At 42.2% G+C, this 23,300-nt stretch overlaps 1 protein-coding gene across 1 annotated transcript in view; it reads left to right on the top strand.

The window, feature by feature from the left end:
* Positions 1-5,116: 5,116 nt before the first annotated feature.
* Positions 5,117-23,300, top strand: part of LOC115156110 (aspartate--tRNA ligase, cytoplasmic) — a 31,008-nt gene continuing 12,824 nt past the window's right edge. Inside the window, exons 1-7 of the mRNA XM_029703417.1 lie at positions 5,117-5,280; positions 16,217-16,319; positions 16,521-16,550; positions 16,723-16,780; positions 17,427-17,519; positions 19,750-19,852; positions 23,028-23,130. Of these exons, the coding sequence (XP_029559277.1) occupies positions 5,258-5,280; positions 16,217-16,319; positions 16,521-16,550; positions 16,723-16,780; positions 17,427-17,519; positions 19,750-19,852; positions 23,028-23,130 (513 nt within the window). The 5' untranslated portion in view covers positions 5,117-5,257. The remainder of the gene's footprint in view (positions 5,281-16,216; positions 16,320-16,520; positions 16,551-16,722; positions 16,781-17,426; positions 17,520-19,749; positions 19,853-23,027; positions 23,131-23,300) is intronic.

Below are 23,300 nucleotides of genomic sequence, written 5' to 3'. Positions count from 1 at the left end.
AACAATAGTATGCAAGTATAAACGCCATGGGACCACGCAGCTGTCATAACGCTCAGGAAGAAGACACGTTCTGTCTCCTAGAGATGAACGTACTTTGGTGCGTAAAGGGCAGCATCATGCTATGGGGTGCTTTGCTGCAGGAGGGCCTGGTGCACTTCACAAAATAGATGGCATCATGAGGGTAGAAAATTATGTCGATATATTGAAGCAACATCTCAAGACATCAGTCAGGAAGTTAAAGCTTGGTTGCAAATGGGTCTTCCAAATGGACAATGACCCCAAGCATACTTCCAAATTTGTGGCAAAATGGCTTAAGGACAACAAAGTCACGGTATTAGAGTGGCCATCACAAAGCCCTGACCTCAATCCTATAGAAGATTTGTGGGTAGAACTGAAAAAGCATGTGCAAGCAAGGAGGCGTACAAACCTGACTCGGTTACACCAGCTCTGTCAGGAGGAATGGGCCAAAATGTGATGAAAGAAATAAAGTCTGAAATAAATGATTCTCTACTATTATTCTGACATTTCACATTCTTAAAATAAAGTGGTTATCCTAACTGACCTAAAGCAGGGAATTTTTACTGGGATTAAATGTCAGGAATTGTGGACAACTGAGTTTAAATATTTTTGGCTAAGGTTTATGTAAACTTCCGACTTCAACTCTATGTAAGAATGCTATTAATTGACTACAGCTCAGTGTTCAACACCATAGTGTCCTCAAAGCTCATCACTAAGCTAAGGACCCTGGGACTAAACACCTCCCTCTGCAACTGGATCCTGGACTTCCTGACGGGCCGCCCCCAGATGGTAAGGGTAGGTAACAACACATCCGCCTCGCTGATCCTCAACACGGGGGCCCCTCAGGGGTGCGTGCTCAGTCCCATCCTGTACTCCCTGTTCACTCATGATTGCACGGCCATGATTGCACGACTCCAACACCATCATCATTTTGCTGATGACACAACAGTGGTAGGCCTGATCACCGACAACAATGAGACAGCCTATAGGGAGGAGGTCAGAGACCTGACCGTGTGGTGCAAGGACAACAACCTCTCCCTCAACGTGATCAAGACAAAGGAGATGATTGTGGACTACAGGAAAAGGAGGACCGAGCATGCCCCGATTTTTATCGACGGGGCACTATCGGAGCAGGTTGAGAGCTTCAAGCTCCTTGGCATCCGCATCACTAACAAACTAACATGGTCCAAGCACTGGCATAATGGTGGGTGTAGCTGGTGTATGCAGTCAGGCGCAGGAGCGCAGAGAATTGGGAGCAACGTAACTTTACTCAGAATAATGAATGGTGCAAGATAAAACACTACACTTGCCCAAACACAAACACACGAACATCAACTTTTACGCACGGGCAAAAAACATCACCCGTCGAAATAACCAGTCACCAACATTACCGAACATGACATAAAACAATCCCGCACAACACCATGGGGGAAACAGAGGGTAAATACCTGACCAATAATAAGGGGAATGAAAAACAGGTGTGTAGAAACAAAGACAAAACAAATGGAAAAGGAAAAGTGGATCGGCGATGGCTAGTAGACCGGCGACGCCGACCGCCAAGTGCCGCCCGAACAAGGAGAGGAACCGACTTCAGCTGAAGTCATGACAAGCACACCAAGACAGTCGTGAAGATGGCATGACAAAGCCTATTCCCCATCAGGAGACTGAAAATACTTGGCATGGGTCCTCAGATCCTCAAAAGGTTTTACAGCTGCACCATCGAGAGCATCCTGACTGTTTGCATCACTGCCTGGTATGGCAACTGCTCGGCCTCTGACCGCAAGGCACTACAGAGGGTAGTGCATATGGCCCAGTACATCACTGGGACCAAGCTTTCTGCCATCCAGGACCTCCATACCAGGCGGTGTCAGAGGAAGGCCGTAAAAATTGTCAAAGACTCCATCCACCATAGTAATAGAATGTTCTCTCTGCAACCAAACGGCAAGCGGTACCGGAGCGCAAAGTCTAGGTCCAAGAGGCTTCTAAACAGCTTCTACCCCCAAGCCATAAGACTCCTGAACAGGTAATCAAATGGCTACCCAGACTATTTGCATTACACCCACCCCCCCACACACACACACTTCTACGCTACTGCTACTCTCTGTTATTATCTATGCATAGTCACTTTATTAACTAAACCTACATGTACATATTACCTCAGTTACCTCGACACCAGTGCCCCGCACATTGACTCTGTACCGGTACCCCCTGTATATAGCCCCACTATTGTTATTTACTGCTTCTATTCAATTATTTGTTATTCTTGTCTCATACTTTTTTGGGGGGTATTTTCTTAAAACTGCATTGCTGGTTAAGGGCTTGTGAGTAAGCATTTCACTGTAAGGTCTACACCTGTTGTATTTGCCGCATGTGACAAATACAATTTGATTTGATTTAATTTGATCACATCCAGCCGTGATTGGGAGTCCCATAGGGCAACGCACAATTGGCCCAGCGTCCTCTGGGTTTCGCCTGGGTAGGCCGTCATCGTAAATAAGAATTTTCTCCAAACTGACTTGCATAGTTAAATAAAGGTAAAAAAATTTAATCAAATAAAAACATAGAACATGGAATGGAAAATCAACGAGGGGCTATGCATTCTATGGAAAAATAATGAATGACATGGAAGGTCTGTTCCATGATTTGCAGCATAAACAAAACATGTAAAACTATAGAAATTGAATCCTACCGTGTAACCATGCAACAGACACCGACGTCATGCTTCCAGACAAACTAAACACCTTCTTTGCCCGCTTTGAGGATAATACAGTGCCACCGTCGCGGCCCGCTAACAAGGACTGCGCCCCCCCCCCCCCCTTCTCCGTGGCTGATGTGAGTAAAACATTTAAACGCATTAACCTTCGCAAGGCTGCTGGCCCAGACGGCATCCCAAGCCGCATCCTCAAAGTATGCGCAGACCAACTGGCTGGTGTGTTTACGGACATATTCAATCGCTCTCTATCCCAGTCTGTTGTCTCCACATGCTTCAAGATGGCTACCATTGTTCCTGTATCCAAGATAACTGAACTAAATGACTACCACCCCGTAGCACTCACTTCTGTCATCATGAAGTGCTTTGAGAGACTAGTCAAGGATCATATCACCTCCACCTTACCGGCCACCCTAGACCCACTTCAGTTTGCATACCGCCCCAACAGGTCCACAGACGACGCAATCGCCATCACACTGCACACTGCCCTATCCCATCTGGACAAAAGGAATACCTATGAAAGAATGCTGTTTATTGACTACAGCTCAGCATTCAACACCATAGTACCCTCCAAGCTCATCATCAAGCTGGAGGCCCTGGGTCTCAACCCCGCCCTGTGCAATTGGGTCCTGAACTTTCTAAAGGGCCGCCCCCAGGTGGTAAAGGTAGGAAACAACATCTCCACTTCGCTGACCATCAACACTGGAGCCCCACAAGGGCGCGTGCTCAGCCCCCTCCTGTACTCCCTGTTCACCCACGACTGCGTGTCCATGCATGTCTCCAACTCAATCATCAAGTTTGCAGATGACACAACAGTGGGTTTGATTACCAACAATGACGAGACAGCCTACAGGGAGTGTGGTGTCAGGAAAACAACCTCTCACTCAACGTCAACAAAACAAAGGAGATGATCATGGACTTCAGGAAACAGCAGAGGGATCACCCCCCTATCCACATTGAAGGGACAGCAGTGGACATCACAGACAAACTGAAATGGTCCACTCACACAGACAGTGTGGTGAAGGAGGCTGAAGAAATGTGGCTTGTCACCCAAAACCCTGACAAACTTTTATAGATGCAGAATCGAGAGCATCCTGTCGGGCTGTATCACAGCCTGGTAGGCAACTGCACCGCCCTCATACGCAAGGCTCTCCAGAGGGTGGTGCGGTCTGCACAAGGCATCACCGGGGGCAAATTACCTGCCCTCCATGACACCTACAGCACCCGATGTCACAGGAAGGCCAAAAATATCATCAAGGACATCAACCACCCAAGCCACTGCCTGTTCACACCGCTACCATCCAGAAGGCGAGGTCAGTACAGGTGCATCAAAACTGGGATCGAGAGACTGAAAAACAGTTAGATATTACTGCACTGTCGGAACTAGAAGCACAAGCATTTCGCTACACTCGCATTAACATCTGCTAACCATGTGTATGTGACAAATAAAATTTGATTTGATTTGAAATACACTGTGTGTTATAGGGAAATATATAATTGTAAACTGGGTTGTTCGAGCCCTGAATGCTAAAAGCCGTGGAATTTCAGACCGTATATACCATGGGTATGACAAAACATTTATTTTTACTGCTCTAATTACATTGGTAACCAGTTTATAATAGCAATAAGGCCCCTCGGGGGTTTGTGGTATATGACCAATATACCACAGCTAAGGGCTGTATCCAGGCACTCTGCGTTGAGTCGTGCTTAAGAACAGCCCTTAGCCGTGGTATATTTGCCATGTACCACACCCCCTCTGGCCTTATTGCTTAAATATATCACAAGTATGACAAAACATTTATTTGTATTAATATAATTATGTTGTTAACCAGTTTATAATAGCATGATGGGTGTTTATGGTATATTGTCAATATACCATGGCGTTGTGCATAAGAACAGCCCTTAGGCGTGGTATATTGGCATTTTCATATGAGCTATAGCCATTGAATTCTACCATACAAATATACTGTGTGTTATATGGAAATAATGCACGCTCCAGAATGACCTTCAAGCCAATCAGAAACAACTATTCAACAATGCCATGGTATAACGTTAATTCAAATATGTAAATCATTGTTATTTAAATATGTTGGTAACAGTTTTATAAAAGCAATAAGGCATGCGAGGCAGTGCTGTAACATGAATACAGTCACAGGTCAATTGGTTGACTGGCCCTCACAGGTAAATGGGTTGACTGCTCTGGCGCGACAATGCCATTTACCTGGGACTGTATTTATGATATAGCACTGCCTCTTGTGCCTTATTGCTTAAATAAAAAGTTTAAACATCCATATTATCGATCTTTCATTATCATAAAAAAAAGAGAGATTTCCACAGCTCTTGTGGAACTATTGTTCTTTGCCACAGTTTCTACCCGGATTGAGTGAAACTCTTTGCCTGTGCATCAGGTCCTTCTACTACCACCAAACCATGCTCTGTGAACAGATGATGTGGTGACGGTCAGGGAATAATAGTCAAGAAACGTTTGATATCTAGCCACCTTAACTTCCCAAAATAACGATAAGTGTCATGACTAAAGACGCTGTCCAAGGGTAAGAGAAAATGATCAGCGTTCTCATTTCTCAATGTTTTAACGTTAATTGCTAATGTTAGCATCTGGCTTGCTAATGCAGGTGATTTCTAAAGCAATTGAATTTATCCGTTTTCTACCAATAAATACACTGACGTTAGTTTGCTAGCTAGGCAATTGAAAACATATAACTGGCCATTTTTACATAGAAAAAGTCAAGAATAGCAGCTACAGTTAAAGTTTGACAGCTAGCTAACGTTAGCAACTAACGACAGTGAACTAACTTGTTAGTAGGAGCTAGCTAGCATTAGCAAGCTAACCATGCATGCATGCCAATGTCTTCTGACCGTGCCATCATGCACCAAATCAAATTTGTCACATAGACGTGTTTAGCAGATGTTATTGCTGGTGTAGGGAAATGCTTGTGTTTCTAGCTTCAACAGTGTCATAATATCTAACAAGTAATATCTAACAATTTCACAATAATACACACAAATCTAAAGTAAAGGAATGGAATTAAGAATATATAAATATTTGGACGAGCAATGTCAGAGCGGCATAGACTAAGATACAGTAGAATAGGATAGAATACAGTATAAATTAAGCAAAAAAAGAAACGTCCTCTGCGTTTATTTTCAGCAAACTTAACATGTAAATATTTGTATGATCATAAGATTCAACAACTGAGACATAAGCTGAACAAGTTCCACAGACATGTGACTAACAGAAATTGAATAATGTGTCCCTGAACAAAGGGGGATTCAAAATCAAAAGTAACAGTCAGTATCTGGTGTGGCCACCAGCTGCATTAAGTACTGCTGTGCATCTTCTCCTCATGGACTGCATCAGATTTGCCAGTTCTTGCTGTGAGATGTTACTCCACTCTTCCACCAAGGCACCTGCAAGTTCCTGGACATTTCTGGGGGGAATGGCCCTAGCCCTCACCCTCCGATCCAACAGGTCCCAGACGTGCTCAATGGGGTTGAGTTCCGGGCTCAGCGCTGGCCGTGGAAGAACACTGACATTCCTGTCTTGCAAGAAATCACACACAGAACGAGCAGTATGGCTGGTGGCATTGTCATGCTGGAGGATCATGTCAGGATGAGCCTGCAGGAAGGGTACCACATGAGGGAGGAGGATGTCTTCCCTGTAACGCACAGAGTTGAGATTGCCTGCAATGACAACAAGCTCAGTCTGATGATGCTGTGACACACCGTCCCAGACCATGACGGACCCTCCACCTCCAAATCGATCCCACTCCAGAGTACAGGCCCCGGTGTAATGCTCATTCCTTCGACAATAAACGTGAATCCGACCATCACCCCTGGTGAGACAAAACCGCGACAGGCATACGAGCCCTCAGTCCAGCCTCTCTCAGCCTATTGTGGACAGTCTGAGCACTGATGGAGGGATTGTGCGTTCCTAGTGTAACTCGGGCAGTTGTTGTTGCCTACCTGTTCCGTAGGTGTGATGTTCGGATGTACCAATCCTGTGCAGGTGTTGTTACACTTGGTCTGTCACTGTGAGGACAATCAGCTCTCCGTCCTGACTCCCTGTAGCGCTGTCTTAGTGTGCAAAGCTGTCATCAATGCAAAGGGTGGCTACTTTAAAGAATCTGAAATATAATTTGATTTGTTTAACACTTTTTTTGGTTACTGCATGATTCAAAAATAGTAAAAATAAAGAAAAACCCTTGAATGAGTAGGTGTGTTCAAACTTTTGACTGGTACTGTATATATTTGCATCTACTGTGCATTAAACAACTACAATTGGCAGTGTTAATGTAATGAAGACCATGCTCACAGCAGGTGTAGGCTAGTCCAGAAGTGATTTGACAGCAGAGGGAAGGTGTCATGGGGGCAGCAGCAGTCCCAAAAAAGTGGAAACACTGTAATAATGAGTGAAAGTTAGCCTAGGCCTATGTGTACAGTAGCCTAGGCCTATTCATGATGAAAGTTAAGAATAAGTGTTGTGCCTAATGAATCAGTTAATTACATTTTACTTTAACTTATTCAATTCTTTGTTTTCTGTTAATGAACAGTACTATATTCATCTGTGCATGATGGCACCTGTTAAGATATTTAGACTGACTCCCTGAGTCTTCCATTTGGAGGAATATGTCATCTGTGAAGCTAGACACCATTAACTGTATTGCAGCCTGGTCAGGGGTCCTACCACCAATTTCCTCCTCTCATTGTGTGTTATTGCCACTGGATATGTAGATGGGTGTAAATGTGCTTAATTCCCCTCACTCATCCTGGCTATATTGTCTATTGACATACTCGTATGGTTCCCAGGGGTTGCTATGATCGTATTACAGAATATAAGGATTTGCCACATAATTCAATGTCAGGAATTTTGAGTTTGGGTGAAAGATTGCCAAATGGTCATTTCCATGTAAAAGACATCATGAGCACCAATGTGAAGTTTATAGGAGCATATCCATTTTGGTATTAAATGAAAGCTAAGAGTCTATATTCTTGGGAAATGAAGGCATAGTTATGTTTTTCAACCATTTTTCAACCCTAAAAATTATTAATAAAGCAAGCCTTTATCTGGTCACACAGATGGAAAAGGAGTCTGAAAAAAAACATCTACTAGAAAAAGTCTTAAGGTATTAGAAAGTACATCAAAACACAATAATGTTGAAGTAAAAGCCCCCTGCCAACTAATATCAATATATATATATATATTTCCCTTCGTAAGTTTAGGAATTATTGCCTAGTGTCTTGTCATTCTGTTACCAACAGAATGAGAAGACACTTTCTCTCCCCCATTAGGAGGGAGGATTATGAAAGTTCACAGAAGTAACAAGTACAGGTAGACCTTCCAATTAGTTAAATTGTATCACTATAAACTTTGTTGATGAATTATTAAAGCCCCCAAGCAGTGTATTTTTAAATCCTCACTGTATATTGAATAAATCAGTGTGTGTTTATTTAATGAAAAATAATTCCAAAATATATATTTTTAATCATTTATTTCCCTGAGGCTCCTTTGTCCATTGAAATGCTCTGTCTGATTGTGTGGGTTATGGAACAAATGTAAAGATATTTACATACACAGCCCTGATTGGTTGATAGGGTGGTCTAGAGCCCAGTCCCTTACCCGTAGAAACAGTCATTGGTCTATTATAATCACATTGTGACGTCATGTGGCCAAAGTTCCATCCCATCTGAACAGGCTGAAATTCCAGGCATTTTTTTTTCAAACAGCCCTTACACAAAAAGGGCATTATCATAATTTTCACAATATCAGTATTATTTTGATCCCATAGTGTGGAAATCTATTTTTTTTAAACTGCACTGCCCCTTCAAATGATTAAAACTCATCACCCTGTTACCAAATCGGTAGTGACCGAATAATCTGTAACAAAATCTCTACATTTGAATTGGCCACAATGGGAAATCATAGTAGTTACAAACCACAGTTGGAGTAGAGCGCAGTAAAGAAAAGTTGAGTATAGTTCATTACAGTAGAGCCCACATGAGTAGAGTACAGTATAATGTAATGTACTCTGATGGGGGTGAAAAATCGCTACAATTACATCTTTTTTTTTGCTACTGTAGGTAGCGTTAGCTAGCGCTAGTTGGCTGTACCTGCGACAAATCTCTGGTATTTTTCATCCTATAGCTTGTTCTCCATCTTTTTAATTGTGAGCCAACATGTTTTCAGCACTTTTTTTATCCCCTGACTTATTATATTTTGTCATGCTCTCTCTTGTCTCTCTGCAGCAGACATACACTGAGTATACCAAACAAGAACAAGATGGTGCCGACAGATATGGCAGCTTTGCTTCTAGCTCCTAAGCAACTTTGCTGTATTTTGTTTTTTTTGTGCGTTATTTCTTACATTATTAGCCCAGAAAAAATTTTGTACAAGCAATTCGCTACACCTGCAATAACATCTGCTAAATATGTGTATGTGACCAATAACATTTGATTTGATTTTGATTAGGAACCCCTTCCTAATATTGATTTGCAACCACCTTTTTGCCCCCAGAACAGCCTCAATTTGTCGGGGCATGGACTTTACTAGGTGTCAAAAGTGTTGCACAGGGATGCTGGCTAGGGTTGCACATTTTGGGGAATATTCAGAGTTGGAAACTTTTCATGGGAATATATGGGAATTAATGAAAATGTATGCAAATTATTATTAATACCATTTAAATGTAGATGTTTTTTGCATTGGATATATTTACCATGTCACATGGAGACAGAAACGTAAACCTTTTACCTTATCATAAGTAGACATAATTGCAAATGATTAAATCCTTCCAATATAATTTAAAAAAATATATAATTTAGTTACAAATTGAACTTGAATTAAATGAGTTGAATCTTCACATGGGATGATTTCACTGAACAACAAAAGAAAGGGAATATTGAATGATCCATCGCATCTCCCAAAAACGTTTTCAACATACATCTGTAAAATGATAGTCTAGAAAGTAAAGCTTTGGTTGTCTTCCTCTCAGACTTCCATGTCTTCTCCCTGGACCTGCTCAATGTCCACCTCTTGAACATGACTCTGAGGCCTCATCTTCACTATCACTTTCCAACCTTGTTGAGGATGGCTCGTTGTCAGGCTCAAAAAGCCTCAAATTTGCCCGGATGGCCACGAATTTTTCGACCCTTGTATTGGTCAGCCTGTTGAGTGCTTTGGTGTGTGTGTTCCCAAATAAGGACCAGTTGCGCTCTTAGCCGGCTAATGTTGGTAGGATTTGGAGGATGATGTAGGAAACAGGGGAAAGAGCCTCAGATCCACAAAGATCCTTCCATCAGGTGGCTGATGAGATATGTTGGCACGACTGCCATATTGCATCTCCATCCCGAAGCCCTTGCTTGGAAGTGTACTTCGCCAGACTGCCAAGAACCTTGCCCTCGTCCAGGCCAAGGTGGCGAGACACGGTAGTGATGACTCCATAAGCCTTGTTGATCTCTGCACCAGACAGGATGCTCTTGCCAGCATACTTGGGGTCCAACATGTCCGCTGCGGTATGTATGGGCTTCAGGTAGTCTTCACGCTTTTTGATGTATTTCTGAACTGCAGTTTCATCTGCTTGGAGCAACAGTGAAGTAGGCAGGGCAGTACGGATTTCTTCTCTTACATCTGCAAGCAGAGTCTGAACATCAGACAGAATGTCATTGTCTCCCTCAATCCGTGCAATGGCTACTGCTATAGGTTTCAGGAGTTTCAGGCTGCTTACCACTCTCCCAAAATACATCATCCAGGAGGATCCTCTTGATGGGGCTGTCCATATCGGCAGACTGTGATATGGCCATTTCTTGGAGAGACTCCTTCCCCTCCAGGAGACTGTCAAACATGATGACATCACCACCCCAATGGGTGTTACTGGGCAGTTTCAATGTGGTGCTCTTATTCTTATCACTTTGCTTGGTGAAGTAGATTGCTGCTATAACTTGATGACCCTTCACATACCTAACCATTTCCTTGGCTCTCTTGTAGAGTGTATCCATTGTTTTCAGTGCCATGATGTTCTTGAGCAGATTCAATGCATGAGCAGCACAGCCAATGGGTGTGATGTGAGGGTTGGACTCCTCAACTTTAGACCAAGCAGCCTTCATGTTCGCAGCATTGTCTATCACCAGTGCTAATGACTTCTGTGGTCCAAGGTCATTGATGACTGCCTTCAGCTCATCTGCAATGTAGAGACCAGTGTGTCTGTTGTCCCTTGTGTCTGTGCTCTTGTAGAATACTGGTTGAGGGGTGGAGATGATGTAGTTAATTATTCCTTGCCCACGAACATTCGACCACCCATCAGAGATGATTGCAATACAGTCTGTTTCTTTATGATTTGTTTGACCTTCACTTGAACTCTGCATCCAGCAAATGAGTAGATAAAGCATGTCTGGTTGGAGGGGTCTATGCTGGGCGAAGAACATTCAGAAATCTCTTCCAATACACATTGCCTGTGAGCATCAGAGGTGAACAAGTTACATACACAGCTCGAGCAAGATATTCATCTGCATTTCTCTGACTACGTTCCTCCATTGAGTCAAAAATACTTCTGATTCCAGGAGGACCATGAGCTGTTGCTTTCGATAAGGTGTCTGATTCATCATTTTCACTTCGACTAGAAGTAGAGGACTTTTGTCAGAGGTTGTTTGTTGTGAGCGCTGAGGGAACTTTATGCACTTGGCCAGATGATTCTGCATCTTTGTTGTATTCTTCACATATGATTTGGCACAGTATTTGCAAATGTACACAGCTTTTCCTTCTACATTAGCTGCAGTGAAATGTCTCCACACATCAGATAGTGCCCGTAGCATTTTCCTGTAAAAACCAAATACAATTCCATGTATAGATAAGTAGTTAAGCAGTTAGATTAAACAACTCCTTTGTAAGACAAATGTTTTAAAATGAAATATGTATGGAAACAGGTGAATTAACACTCCTCAGTGAGCAGGCTCAAGCAAGCTAAAACCCACATGGTAGCAAAAACTAACTAGCAGAAATTGTTAACAAGTTAATTTAAACACACTTTGCTGTAGGCTACTATTTACAGGTAAATAAAATGTATATGTATGTCATATAAAATATATTCACCCCACCCAGTATTGTAATCAAAACTTGTAATAGTGTGGGCTCAATAGAATCTCATTAGTGTGCAAGAGCTTGAGAATCAGCTGTACATGTGATGGAATAATGCGCTTCACATGTGCATGCAGATGGTTGCAATTCCATTGAATTGGGGATAGTTTAACCAAAATATGCTACAAGACCTAGGATTGCCTTGTGTATCCCACAAAAAAGGTTCACTGTTTACCTTTTTGATGAATTTAAGCAAAATTCCCCAAATTCCCGTGCTTAACTTCCCATGAAAGACATTTTTGGGAAATTTACCAGAAAGTTTCCGACCCTTTGCAACCCTAATGCTGGCCCATGTTGACTCCACTGCAGCCCACAGTTGTGTCAAGTTGACTAGATGTCCTTTGGGTGGTGGACCATTCTTGATACACACAGGAAACTGTTGCACTTGAAAAACCTAACAGTGCTGATGTTCTTGACACAAACCGGTGCGCCTGGCACGTACTACCATACCCTGTTCAAAAGCACTTAAATCTTTTGTCTTCCCCATTCACCCTCTGAATGGCACACACACACAATCCATCTCTCAAGGCTTAACCTCTTATGGTAGCGCCAGGCGCTACCAATATCCAATGGTAGCGCCTGGCGCGAAATATGAAAAACCTTTAATGCTATAATTTCAATTTCTCAAACATATTACTATTTTACACCATTTGAAAGATAAGACTCTCCTTTAACTAACCACGTTGTCCGATTTCAAAAAGTCTTTACAGCGTAAGCAAAACAGATTATGTCAGGAGAGTACCCAGCCAGAAATAATCACACACCCATTTTTCAAGCTAGCATATATGTCACAAAAACCAAAACCACAGCTAAATGCAGCACTAACCTTTGATGATCTTCAGCAGATGACACTCCTAGGACATTATGTTATACAATACATGCATGTTTTGTTCAATCAAGTTCATATTTATATCAAAAAACAGCTTTTTACATTAGCATGTTTTTTTCAGAACTAGCATACCCACCGAACACTTCCGGTGAATTTACTAAATTACTCACGATAAACGTTGACAAAAAACATAACAATTATTTTAAGAATTATAGATACAGAACTCCTTTATGCAATCGCGGTGTCCGATTTTAAAATAGCTTTTCGGTGAAAGCACATTTTGCAATATTCTGAGTAGATAGCCCGGCCATCACGGCTAGCTATTTTGACACCCACCAAGTTTGGCACTCACCAAACTCAGATTTACTATAAGAAAAATTGGATTACCTTTGCTGTTCTTCGTCAGAATGCACTCCCAGGACTTCTACTTCAACAACCAATGTTGTTTTGGTTCCAAATAATCTATAGTTATATCCAAATAGCTCCGTTTTGTTCGTGCGTTCAAGTCACTATCCGAAGGGTGACGTGCCGGCGCGTTTCGTGACAAAAACGTAAAAATATTCCATTACCGTACTTCGAAGCATGTCAAACGCTGTTTAAAATCAATTTTTATGCGATTTTTCTCGTAAAATAGCGATAATATTCCAACCGGGAGACGTTGTATCCGTTCAAACGCTGAAAGAAAAACATGGAGTCGTCACATGCACGCCAGTGCCACTGTCCTCAGAAGGACCACTCTCCATAACCCCTGCTGTTTTTCGCCCAGAGACTGCAGAGCTATCATTCCACGTTCTGGCGCCTTCCTAGAGCCAATGAAAGCCTTAGAAAATGTCACGTTACAGCAGAGATCCTGTATTTTCGATAAAGAGGCTATAGAAGGACAAGAAATGGTCAGACAGGGCACTTCCCATATAGAATCTTCTCAGGTTTTGGCCTGCCATATGAGTTCTGTTATACTCACAGACACCATTCAAACAGTTTTAGAAACTTTAGGGTGTTTTCTATCCAAATCTACTAATTATATGCATATTCTAGTTTCTGGGCAGGAGTAATAACCAGATTAAATCGGGTACGTTTTTTATCCGGCCGTGAAAATACTGCCCCCTATCCCAAACAGGTTAAAAATACTTATTTAACTTGTCTCCTCCCCTTCATCTACATCTTGACTTGAATTTATCAAGTGACCTCAATAACTTTTAAGAAGGCACACCTGTTAATTGAAATTCATTCCAGGTGACTACCTCATGAAGTTGGTTGAGAGAATGCCGAGATTGTGCAAAAAGCTGTCATCAAGAAGGCAAAGGGTGGCTATTTGAAGAATCTCAAATATAAAATATATTTTGATTTATTGAACACTTTTTTTGGTTACAACATGATTCCGTATGTGTTATTTCATAGTTTTGATGTCTTCACTATTATTCTACAATGTAGAAAATTGTCAAAATAAAGAAAAACCCTTGAATGAGTAGGTGTTCTAAAACCTTTGACCGGTAGTGTATATTTTAAAGTGAAAAAAGCTATTAAGATTTCCTTTGCGAAAGAAAACATGTGGACCGGGAAATGGTGTAAAAACACCGGGAGGTGCTTCAGGTCGTTCTTTTAAAATCATGTGCACAACGTCATCTAATGCTGTTGTGAATGTTGTTTATATTGCTATTTATTTCACCGTTCTCCCTTGATCAGGGTTATTTCCTGTAGATCATTTACTGTCTGAGTACAATGAAACCTTGACTATCACAGGTTGTGTATTAGAAGAACACCTCCTGTCTTGCGACACCTAACTGGTTAGTAATATTATTATTGTGTTCTGTCTCCTAGAGATGAACGTACTTTGGTGCGAAAAGTGCAAATCAATCCCAGAACAACAGCAAAGGACCTTGTGAAGATGCTGGAGGAAACCGGTACAAAAGTATCTATAGCCACAGTACAACGAGTCCTATATCAACATAACCTGAAAGGCCGCTCAGCAAGGAAGAAGCCACTGCTCCAAAACTGCCATAAAAAAGACAGACTACGGTTTGCAACTGCACATGGGGACAAAGATCATACATTTTGGAGAAATGTCCTCTGGTCTGATGAAACAAAAATAGAACTGTTTGGCATAATAATGACCATCTTTATGTTTGGAGGAAAAGGGGGAGGCTTGCGAGCCAAAGAACACCATCCCAACCGTGAAGCACGGGGGTGGCAGCATCATGTTGTGGGGGTGCTTTGCTGCAGGAGGGACTGGTGCACTTCACAAAATAGATGGCATCATGAGGGAGGAAAATGATGTGGATATATTAAAGGAACATCTCAAGACATCAGTCAGGAAGTTAAAGTTTGTTTGCAAATGGTTCTTCCAAATGGACAATGACCCATAGCATACTTCCAAAGTTGTGGCAATATGGCTTAAGGACAACAAAGTCAAGGTATTGGAGTGGCCATCACAAAGCCCTGACCTCAATCCTATAGAAAATGTGTGGGCAGAACTGGAAAAGCGTGTGCGAGCAAGGAGGCCTACAAATCTGACTCGGTTCCACCAGCTCTGTCAGGAGGAATGGGCCAAAATTCACCTAACTTATTGTGGGAAGCTTGTGGAAGGCTACCTGAAACATTTGACCCAAGTTAAACAATTTAAAGGCAATGCTACCAAATACACTCAATTAGTATGTAAACTTCTGACCCACTGAGAATGTGATGAAAGAAATAAAAGCTGAAATAAATCATTCTCTCTGCTATTATTCTGACATTTCACATTATTAAAATAAAGTGGTGATCCTAACTGACCTAACACAGAGAATTTTTACTAGGATTAAATGTCAGGAATTGTGGAAAACTGAGTTTAAATTTATTTGGCTAAGGTGTATGTAAACTTCCGACTTCAACTGCAGGCTTGACACCCTTGTAGTCCTTATTAATCTTACTGACCTAGAATTTGAAGCAACCTATTAGTTCCCTAATAGCTGTGTCCATTGTTAGGTTGATGAGCCATGTTGCTCTCCAGGCTATGTCGTTAGCAATTAATGTCCACATCCTTGTTTGTCTTCACAGTAGACTGACTGTATTCGGTCCAGCTCCCCTTGAGTTATTGAATTGTCAGTATTACACATTGTTTGCAAATAAAGGCACCACTAGTTATCCAGATGAATGCTATCATAACAAGGTTATCTTTATTTACTATTCATTTTGAGGGCTTTTCTCCTTTGAGGGGATTAGAGAGGAATAGTAAAAGCATTGTTCTACTCCCCAGCTCATACCTGCTTTGTGTTTATCTGTCTAATCTCACTGTGTGACAGTGTAAACCCCTTTCTCCCGCTCCATCCCAGAGTTCACATGCTAACTGCTGTGTTTGAAAGCATGTGAAAACAATAGGATTAAATGTAGACAAACTTAAAAGCCTGTCATTGGGACAGCAAGCCAGAGGTGGTGATGGCTTGAATTAACCGGTCAAAAACTTCCTACAGGAAGCTGGAAAAATAGACCTAGGAAGTTGACTTAAATGTTTTGCGTTGTTCTGGACTTCCTGTTGCAGAGCCGCGGAGGAGGCGGACCAGGCCCAGTCGAAGAAAGGCCTGAAGAAACAGCAGAAGGAAGCGGAGAAAGCGGCGAAGAAAGCTGAGAAGCAGGCCAAGCTGGTCAGTGGGTTTTATCTGCCTCGCTGCCCCTCACAGCTGTTGACGTGACGTGCGGAGGGCAAAATCGGGCAAGGGAGGGGGGTTCCATTGTTTATCAGTTATATTTGTCATAATATCAGTCCACTAGCTGTTTCCAATACAAGGCCCTTTATCAGGATGTCCCGTTGCATTAACTAACTGTTTTGCCTCTATTGTTTTCAGGCTGCTGACTCACAAAGCACAGATGAAGATGTAAATATCCTGGAGGATCAATTCACTTTTTCAGTTTTTAGATATTACTTATTGATTTACACCTTTTCTATATGGTGGAATGTTAAAGGAATATGACATTTTATGCACCTCTGATGTTTCCTATAATGCTATTGTATTTAAATGCTTAGCAGATTATTTCTTATTTGTGCAGGACTTTGCCAAGGATCGGTATGGTGTCCCCCAGATGGTCCAGTCCCAGCAGAAACTGGGTCAGTACAGTCAGCAACATCCTCCTCTTCTTTGTTCTTAAAAACAAACATATTATATACAGAGGATATCTCCATTTCAACAACCATGTTTACTACTACTTGTTAAGTAATATAGACAACGTGATTATATCTGAGTGACTCAGGGACATGGCGGCAGTAGTAGAGACGGCCTAGATATCAAAGATGATTGTGGTGACTAATAGCCTGCCATTGCTCCCAGATAAACGTGAAAGAAACTGGGTCGTCCACCTGTCTGCCTGCTCTTTCAGCTCCAATGGCAGAGAACAAAGTTTGCTTCTCACCTGCATGCCTGTCCTCGGGGATGAGGAATGATAGAGACAGCCAGCCTGCCTTTCATGTGGGTGGAATCAGGTTCAGCCAAATGGGCGGCTCACAGCCGTCGGGGCGCATGAGGCCGCTCTGTCTCAACTAGCTGATCATAATAACGTTAAGCATGCCTCAGAGTGACACGGCAAAGCCGAGTCCATTTGTCATAAAGCACAGAGAATGGGGCGACTTCTATGCAGTGTTTCATATTTGACTTTTGTTCTCCTCGTAATATGAGTGTGTGTGTGTGTGTGTGGGGGGTGGTAATATGGTCTTTTAAGTTGTATTGAAAGGTGCTCTTTTCCGCCCTGTGAGCCAGACAGGGTTTTGGTGCGTGTCCAGAAGCTGACACCTGAGAAGGCTGACCAGCTGATCTGGGTGCGTGCCAGGATTCACACCAGCAGAGCTAAAGGTGAGATTCTCCATCTTTGTCCAGCTTCATAACACTTCCTCAGGCCACAGCCAGGTTTCTTATCAGTGGTGGAAAAAGTACCCAATTCTCATACTTAATTAAAGTATGGATACCTTAATAGAAAGTTACTCTAGTAAAAGTCAGCCAGTAAAATACTACTTGAGTAAAAGTATTTGGTTTTAAATATACTAAAGTATCAAAAGTAAATGTAATTGCTAAAATATACTTAAGTAAAAGTATATATTATTTAAAATTCCTTATATTAAGCAAAGCAGACGGCATCATTTTCTTGTTTTTAAAATGTACGGATAGCCAGGGGCACACTCCAACACTCAGACATTATTTACAAAAAATGCATTTGTGTGTTTGAGTCCGCCAGCCCAGAGGCAGTAGGGATGACCAAGTGTTATCTTGATAAGTGTGTGAATTTGACCATTTCCTGTCCTGCTATGCATTCAAAATGTGACAAGTCCTTTTGGTTGTCAGGGAAAATGTATGGAGTAAAAAGTACAATATTTTCTATAAGAATTTAGTGAAGTAAAAGTAAAAGTTGTCAATAATATAAGTAAAATACAGATACAAAAAACCCCGACTTAAGTAGTACTTTAAAGTATTTTTACTTAAGTACTTTACACCACTGCTTCTAATCTAAATGGCTCTGTAACTGAACCTTAGGGTTTACCAAACAGATCACCAACTGTCCTTGAGCACACTTTTCCAGCATGCCAGTGGCCATCGAAGGTGAACATTTTCCCACTGAAGGCGGTTACGACGCCGAACTGCTGTCAGGTCAAGACCCTGGTGAGGACGACGAGCACGCAGTAGAGCTTCACTGAGACAGTATCTGACAGTTTGTGCAGACATTCTTCAGTTGTTTAAACCCACAGTTTCATCAACTGTCCGGATGGCTGGTCTCAGACAAACCGCAGGTGAAGAAGCCGGATGTGGAGGTCCTGGGCTGGTGTGGTTACTCGTGGTCTGCTGTTGTGAGGCCAGTTGGACGTACTGCCAAATTCTCTAAAATGACGTTGGAGGTGGCTTATGGTAGAGAAATGAACATTCAATTCTCTGGCAACAGCTCTAGTGGACATTCCTTCAGTCAGCATGCCAATTACCCCCCTTTAAAACTTGAGACATCTGTGGTGTGTTGTGTGTCAAAACTGCCAATTTTAGAGTGGCCTTTTATTGTCCCCGGCATAAGGTGCACCTGTGTAATGAATAATCATGCTGTTTAATCAGCTTCTTGATATGTCACACCTGTCAGGTGGATGGATGATCTTGGCAAAGGAGAAAAGCTCACTAACAGGGATGTAAACAAATTTGTGCACAACATTTTAGAGAAATAAGCTTTTTGTGCATATGGAACACTTCTGAGATCTTTTATTTCAGCTCATGAGACTTGGGATCAACACTTTACATGTTATGTTTATATTTTTGTTCAGTACAAATTCCTCTGTAGGTATTACACAGGCACATGCAAGTTCCTTTTTGAAAAGTTTGAAAACTCAGACCAAAGCTCAGTTAATTGAATGGCACCACAAACTTGGATTAAATATAGTCATTTTCCGAACTTGTCTGAGTTTGAGGCTTTAATACAATGAACTCAGTGAGCCTTGCCTTAGTCGGATCCCATCCAGAATGAATCGAAACATCGAGCACGTACACATCTGTGCTAACAATATGCTAATCAATAAACCATCGTATTGTGGTGATCTCGCGGCGGCTTCCTTCCAGGAAAACCCCTCCGTTCATTCATTCAGCTCTACAGTGAAGGATGTCCTTGAGAGCAGAATAACATCCTGATTTACACTGGGATGAAGTGAATTTTTTTTTTGTAATCTGCCCCCCCCCTCCAGTCAATGAACAGAGGAAACCACATCAAAGCACTTGGGTGGTCTCTGATGTTGGCATGATAGTTAACAAACTTCATTTACCTTGGTCTCAAGGTGTGTGGTTGGGAATTGGCTCTCAACATCCCCCCATACACCTTTCTTCAAAGGGTCGTCCGTTCACTGTTCTCTGACAGTTACCTGGAAATGCATTGAAAATGTTTTTTTTTTCTGGGCGAGAGTGGTATGTAAAGCAGGTATGACCTCTGCCATGTTGGCCTGAGATAGTGACCTGGCATTGTATAGAACCACGGCTCCTGTTTTGACACGTGCATTAGGAGTTGCTAGACCCAATTAGAGGTACCCAGCTGATGTCTTTTGTATTGTTGTGGTCATTATAGGGAAGCAGTGCTTCTTGGTCCTGCGTCAGCAGCAGTTTAACGTGCAGGCCCTAGTCGCCGTGGGGGAGCGTGCCAGCAAGCAGATGGTGAAGTTTGCCGCCAAGTGAGTACAAGACTGCATTTCCTGGTGGCCCCCGACAAACAATGGTGGGAAAAGCTGGATCCTAATGGGCTCCCAATTCATTTTCACACATTCTGAAAGAATTGTTCATTTTTCAGCCCCCGACAAAAGGGTCCACTTTCAGATGGGATACAGTACAGAAGTGTTTGATGGAGCCGTTCCTGCCCAGATAACAGAGTAGATACAATATATACAGTACATCAAAGTTGAAGACGTAGTTAAGAGCCTGAGCATCATTAGTCATTCTGGGGTCAGAGTCAAGTTAGTCCATTACTGGTGCTTTTTATGAAAAGCTTAACAATAAGAGCATACTGTACTTTTCCATACCAAGCATGTGAAATATGTTCTCATCTCTTTCAGTTGACTTGATTGCACCTGACAGTAATGAATGACTCTTTAACACTCGTTTCAAACTGTGAATGCAGTGTAAACGGGAGGACGAGATAGGTCAAACGCCACTTGTTTTGTGATCAGTAAATCAGTCCAATACGCTTGGAAAGTGGAGACAAACGTCAAAACGTTAACATTACTGGAGACACCTTGCGGTTTGGAGACAGTGTCGCGTTGGCTAGCAAAGAGATTTGCGGTGGCTAATTAACGGTAAATAAGTGAATTGTTTAAAGTTAGACCCACATTTAGCCAGCAAAAATTATTAACAATTTAACATTCACTCCTACACTCTTATTCTAGCTACAATAGCGCTGCTTTGCCTCCAAAAATGGCGGTGTCTCCAGTTGTTTACATGTAGCAATTGGGACGCACCTTCCATGCGTATTTGGGGCAGCAGGTAGCCAAGTGGTTAGAGTGTTGGACTAGTAACCGAAAGGTTGCAAGATCGAATCCCCGAGCTGACAAGGTAAAAATCTGCCGTTCTGCCCCTGAACAAGGCAGTTAACCCACTGTTCCTAGGCCGTCATTGAAAATAAGAATTTGTTCTTAACTGACTTGCCTAGTTAAATAAACGTAATAAAAATGAATTCCACTTAATGTCACATGTTTGCAAGACCCCAGAAAAGCTCTTACCAGGTCTCAGCCACTTGTTGGTTTCCTGCTGAACTAGGACTATGTCAGGCATAGATTGGTAGGGAAGGAAACTGACCACAAATAAAGGCCACACAAGTATATTTAGGCCAAGGCCCAAGTCACACTGGTCCACCTCATTGATGGAAACTTCTGACCAACCTTGTAAGTTGTGTCAGAGTGGTTTGACCACTGTTTCCTCTCGACCTTTTGTGTGTAAGGATACAATCTGAAGGTTGCTTCAGAGCTGACTCATATTCATTAGTGCAGGCCGAAGCAAAACTCTTTGCAACCGAGAACAAAAACAAGCATTTCTTATTGGACAAATTCAGCAAGGCCCCTGTTTTGGCACATTTGCTTCCGCTTGGTTCCTAGTGAATACGACCCTGGTTTTTACTTCTTTAAGGACAATAATGCTCTGGCTTGATCTTGTCTATCAGATCGTGTGTTTGGTAGAAATGATTTGGTTCCTTTTTCCTTTGCTTGTGTAATGTCATGTGGTTTGATTTGGCAGTTGATTGTATTGCACTTATTGCATGCAACCACTTACCCCATGGATGGCTCCTTCCCAAATAGCACTCTGTTCCCTGCATAACGTACTACTTTTGACTGCTCTGATCAAAAGTAGTGCACTATATAGGGAATAGGGTGCCATTTGGGATATAACCCATTTATCCATGACTAAGCATCAGTCATAAACCAGCTTCTATCAAAGCACACTCAAGACAAATGTATAGTCAGGGTTGAGGCCCGCAGCTTCTGCACTAAATCCGCAGAGGTCTAAACATCCTGCCCCCAATCTTAAAAATCCACACAAGGCATATTGCACTCTGCCCAACATCATTTGACCTGCAAAACTATTGGCCCTAACAAGTTGTTCAAATCAAGCCTCTTAATGTTCTATGTTCCTTGGATTCTATGGACGCTTAGTAAGCTTTGCATTACAGGAGTCCTTTCATATTCATCAAGGTTGATTGAGGTTAGTGGTGACATATAGAGAAGAGCTTGCAACACCTGTCACATATAGTATTTCAACTTCCCCATACAGAGTTAAATTAGGGTTAGGGTATCCTCTGCGTCCCCGTCAACAATTTCCTCTATGTATCTCGTTTTACTTTCTTTCTCTTACTAGAGCGCGCTAAACAATGCATTGAAAGGTTTCACATATCTTTATAATACATAGTCCGTTGTTCGCTAAGAGTATAGTAAGTAGCCTTGTCTGAGCCAGAGCGGTCCATAGGATCTCCTTTTTCTGTATTGTAAGGCAGCTTGATGTACAAGTACAGCCCGTGGACAAGACACTAGTCCGGGCAATCAAAAGCCTTACTTGTATGACTCATTAGTTGATGGGCAGTGTTTATTGTCCCCAGGCAGGCTGGCAGGGTGTTTGAGGGAGGAGGTTATTAATGTGGGCTTTATTTGTCTAGCTGATCCTCGTAGTGGATGTCTGTGACTGAGGCAGCTGCAGAGGACTGACTGGGATCACCATTCACCACTGTCCTGTCTCTCGTTACTGCTTTTTAATGAGAAGAGGTGAAGGATTACACTGGGCTTGTTCCATCTGGCCCCATGCTATGTGACAATTGCTATTGACAGTTCATCATATTTCTATAAGGCTCTGTTGGATCTAGAACAGTGAGAAAGGACAGCGGTGGCCTGTTCTGGTGTTCTATCAACATATCTTTCAGATAGTTGATTAACCTCTGTCTTATTGTTATGTGGCCACTGGCGTTTTACTGTAGTTCATATCGGTGTCACATGTTTGTTTTTTACACGTTGTCCCAATAGACTGATTCAATCAAAAGAAAATAGGAAATATATCTGTCAAGATGGTCATATTGAAACCATCCAAACAACGTGATCCTGTGACATTTTACCTCAGGAAGAGTAGTGTCAGTGTTGTGATTTGTTACATTTTTTTTTGTTTATGTCCAAGTTTACCCCCTCCCGGCCCCACACACACACAATTTGCTCAGCTCTTGAAACACTTGTGACTGTTCAAACACTGTGACTGTTTGAACTTCAATCAGGGTTTTGAATGGAAACTTTCAGTTCTCATCTAGCCTCCTACTCGTTTGACTTCAGTTGAACTATGTAGATTTCAAAGCGTTGTGCTTCTCATCCCCCCCGTCTGTAGCATCAACAAGGAGAGCATCGTGGACGTGGAGGCGATGGTGAGGAGAGTGGAGCAGAAGATCGAGAGCTGCTCTCAGCAGGATGTGGAGCTGCACATTGAGAGGGTAGGGCTATCTGATGCTCTTCCTGACCACACCACAGACCAACAGACTTACTGTGACGAAGGGACAGCCATTGACTCTCATTATTAATCAGAGAAACTACTGGTTAAAAGATAACTGTATGAGACTTTATTTGCTTTCTGATTTTGGAATTGTGGTACTTTCCTTTCCAC

Source organism: Salmo trutta, chromosome 20 (genome assembly GCF_901001165.1).
Source record: "Salmo trutta chromosome 20, fSalTru1.1, whole genome shotgun sequence".
NCBI classification, from domain to species: domain Eukaryota; kingdom Metazoa; phylum Chordata; class Actinopteri; order Salmoniformes; family Salmonidae; genus Salmo; species Salmo trutta.
The sequence above is the reverse complement of the archived record's forward strand: the minus strand, read 5'-3'. Positions and strand labels throughout refer to the sequence as shown.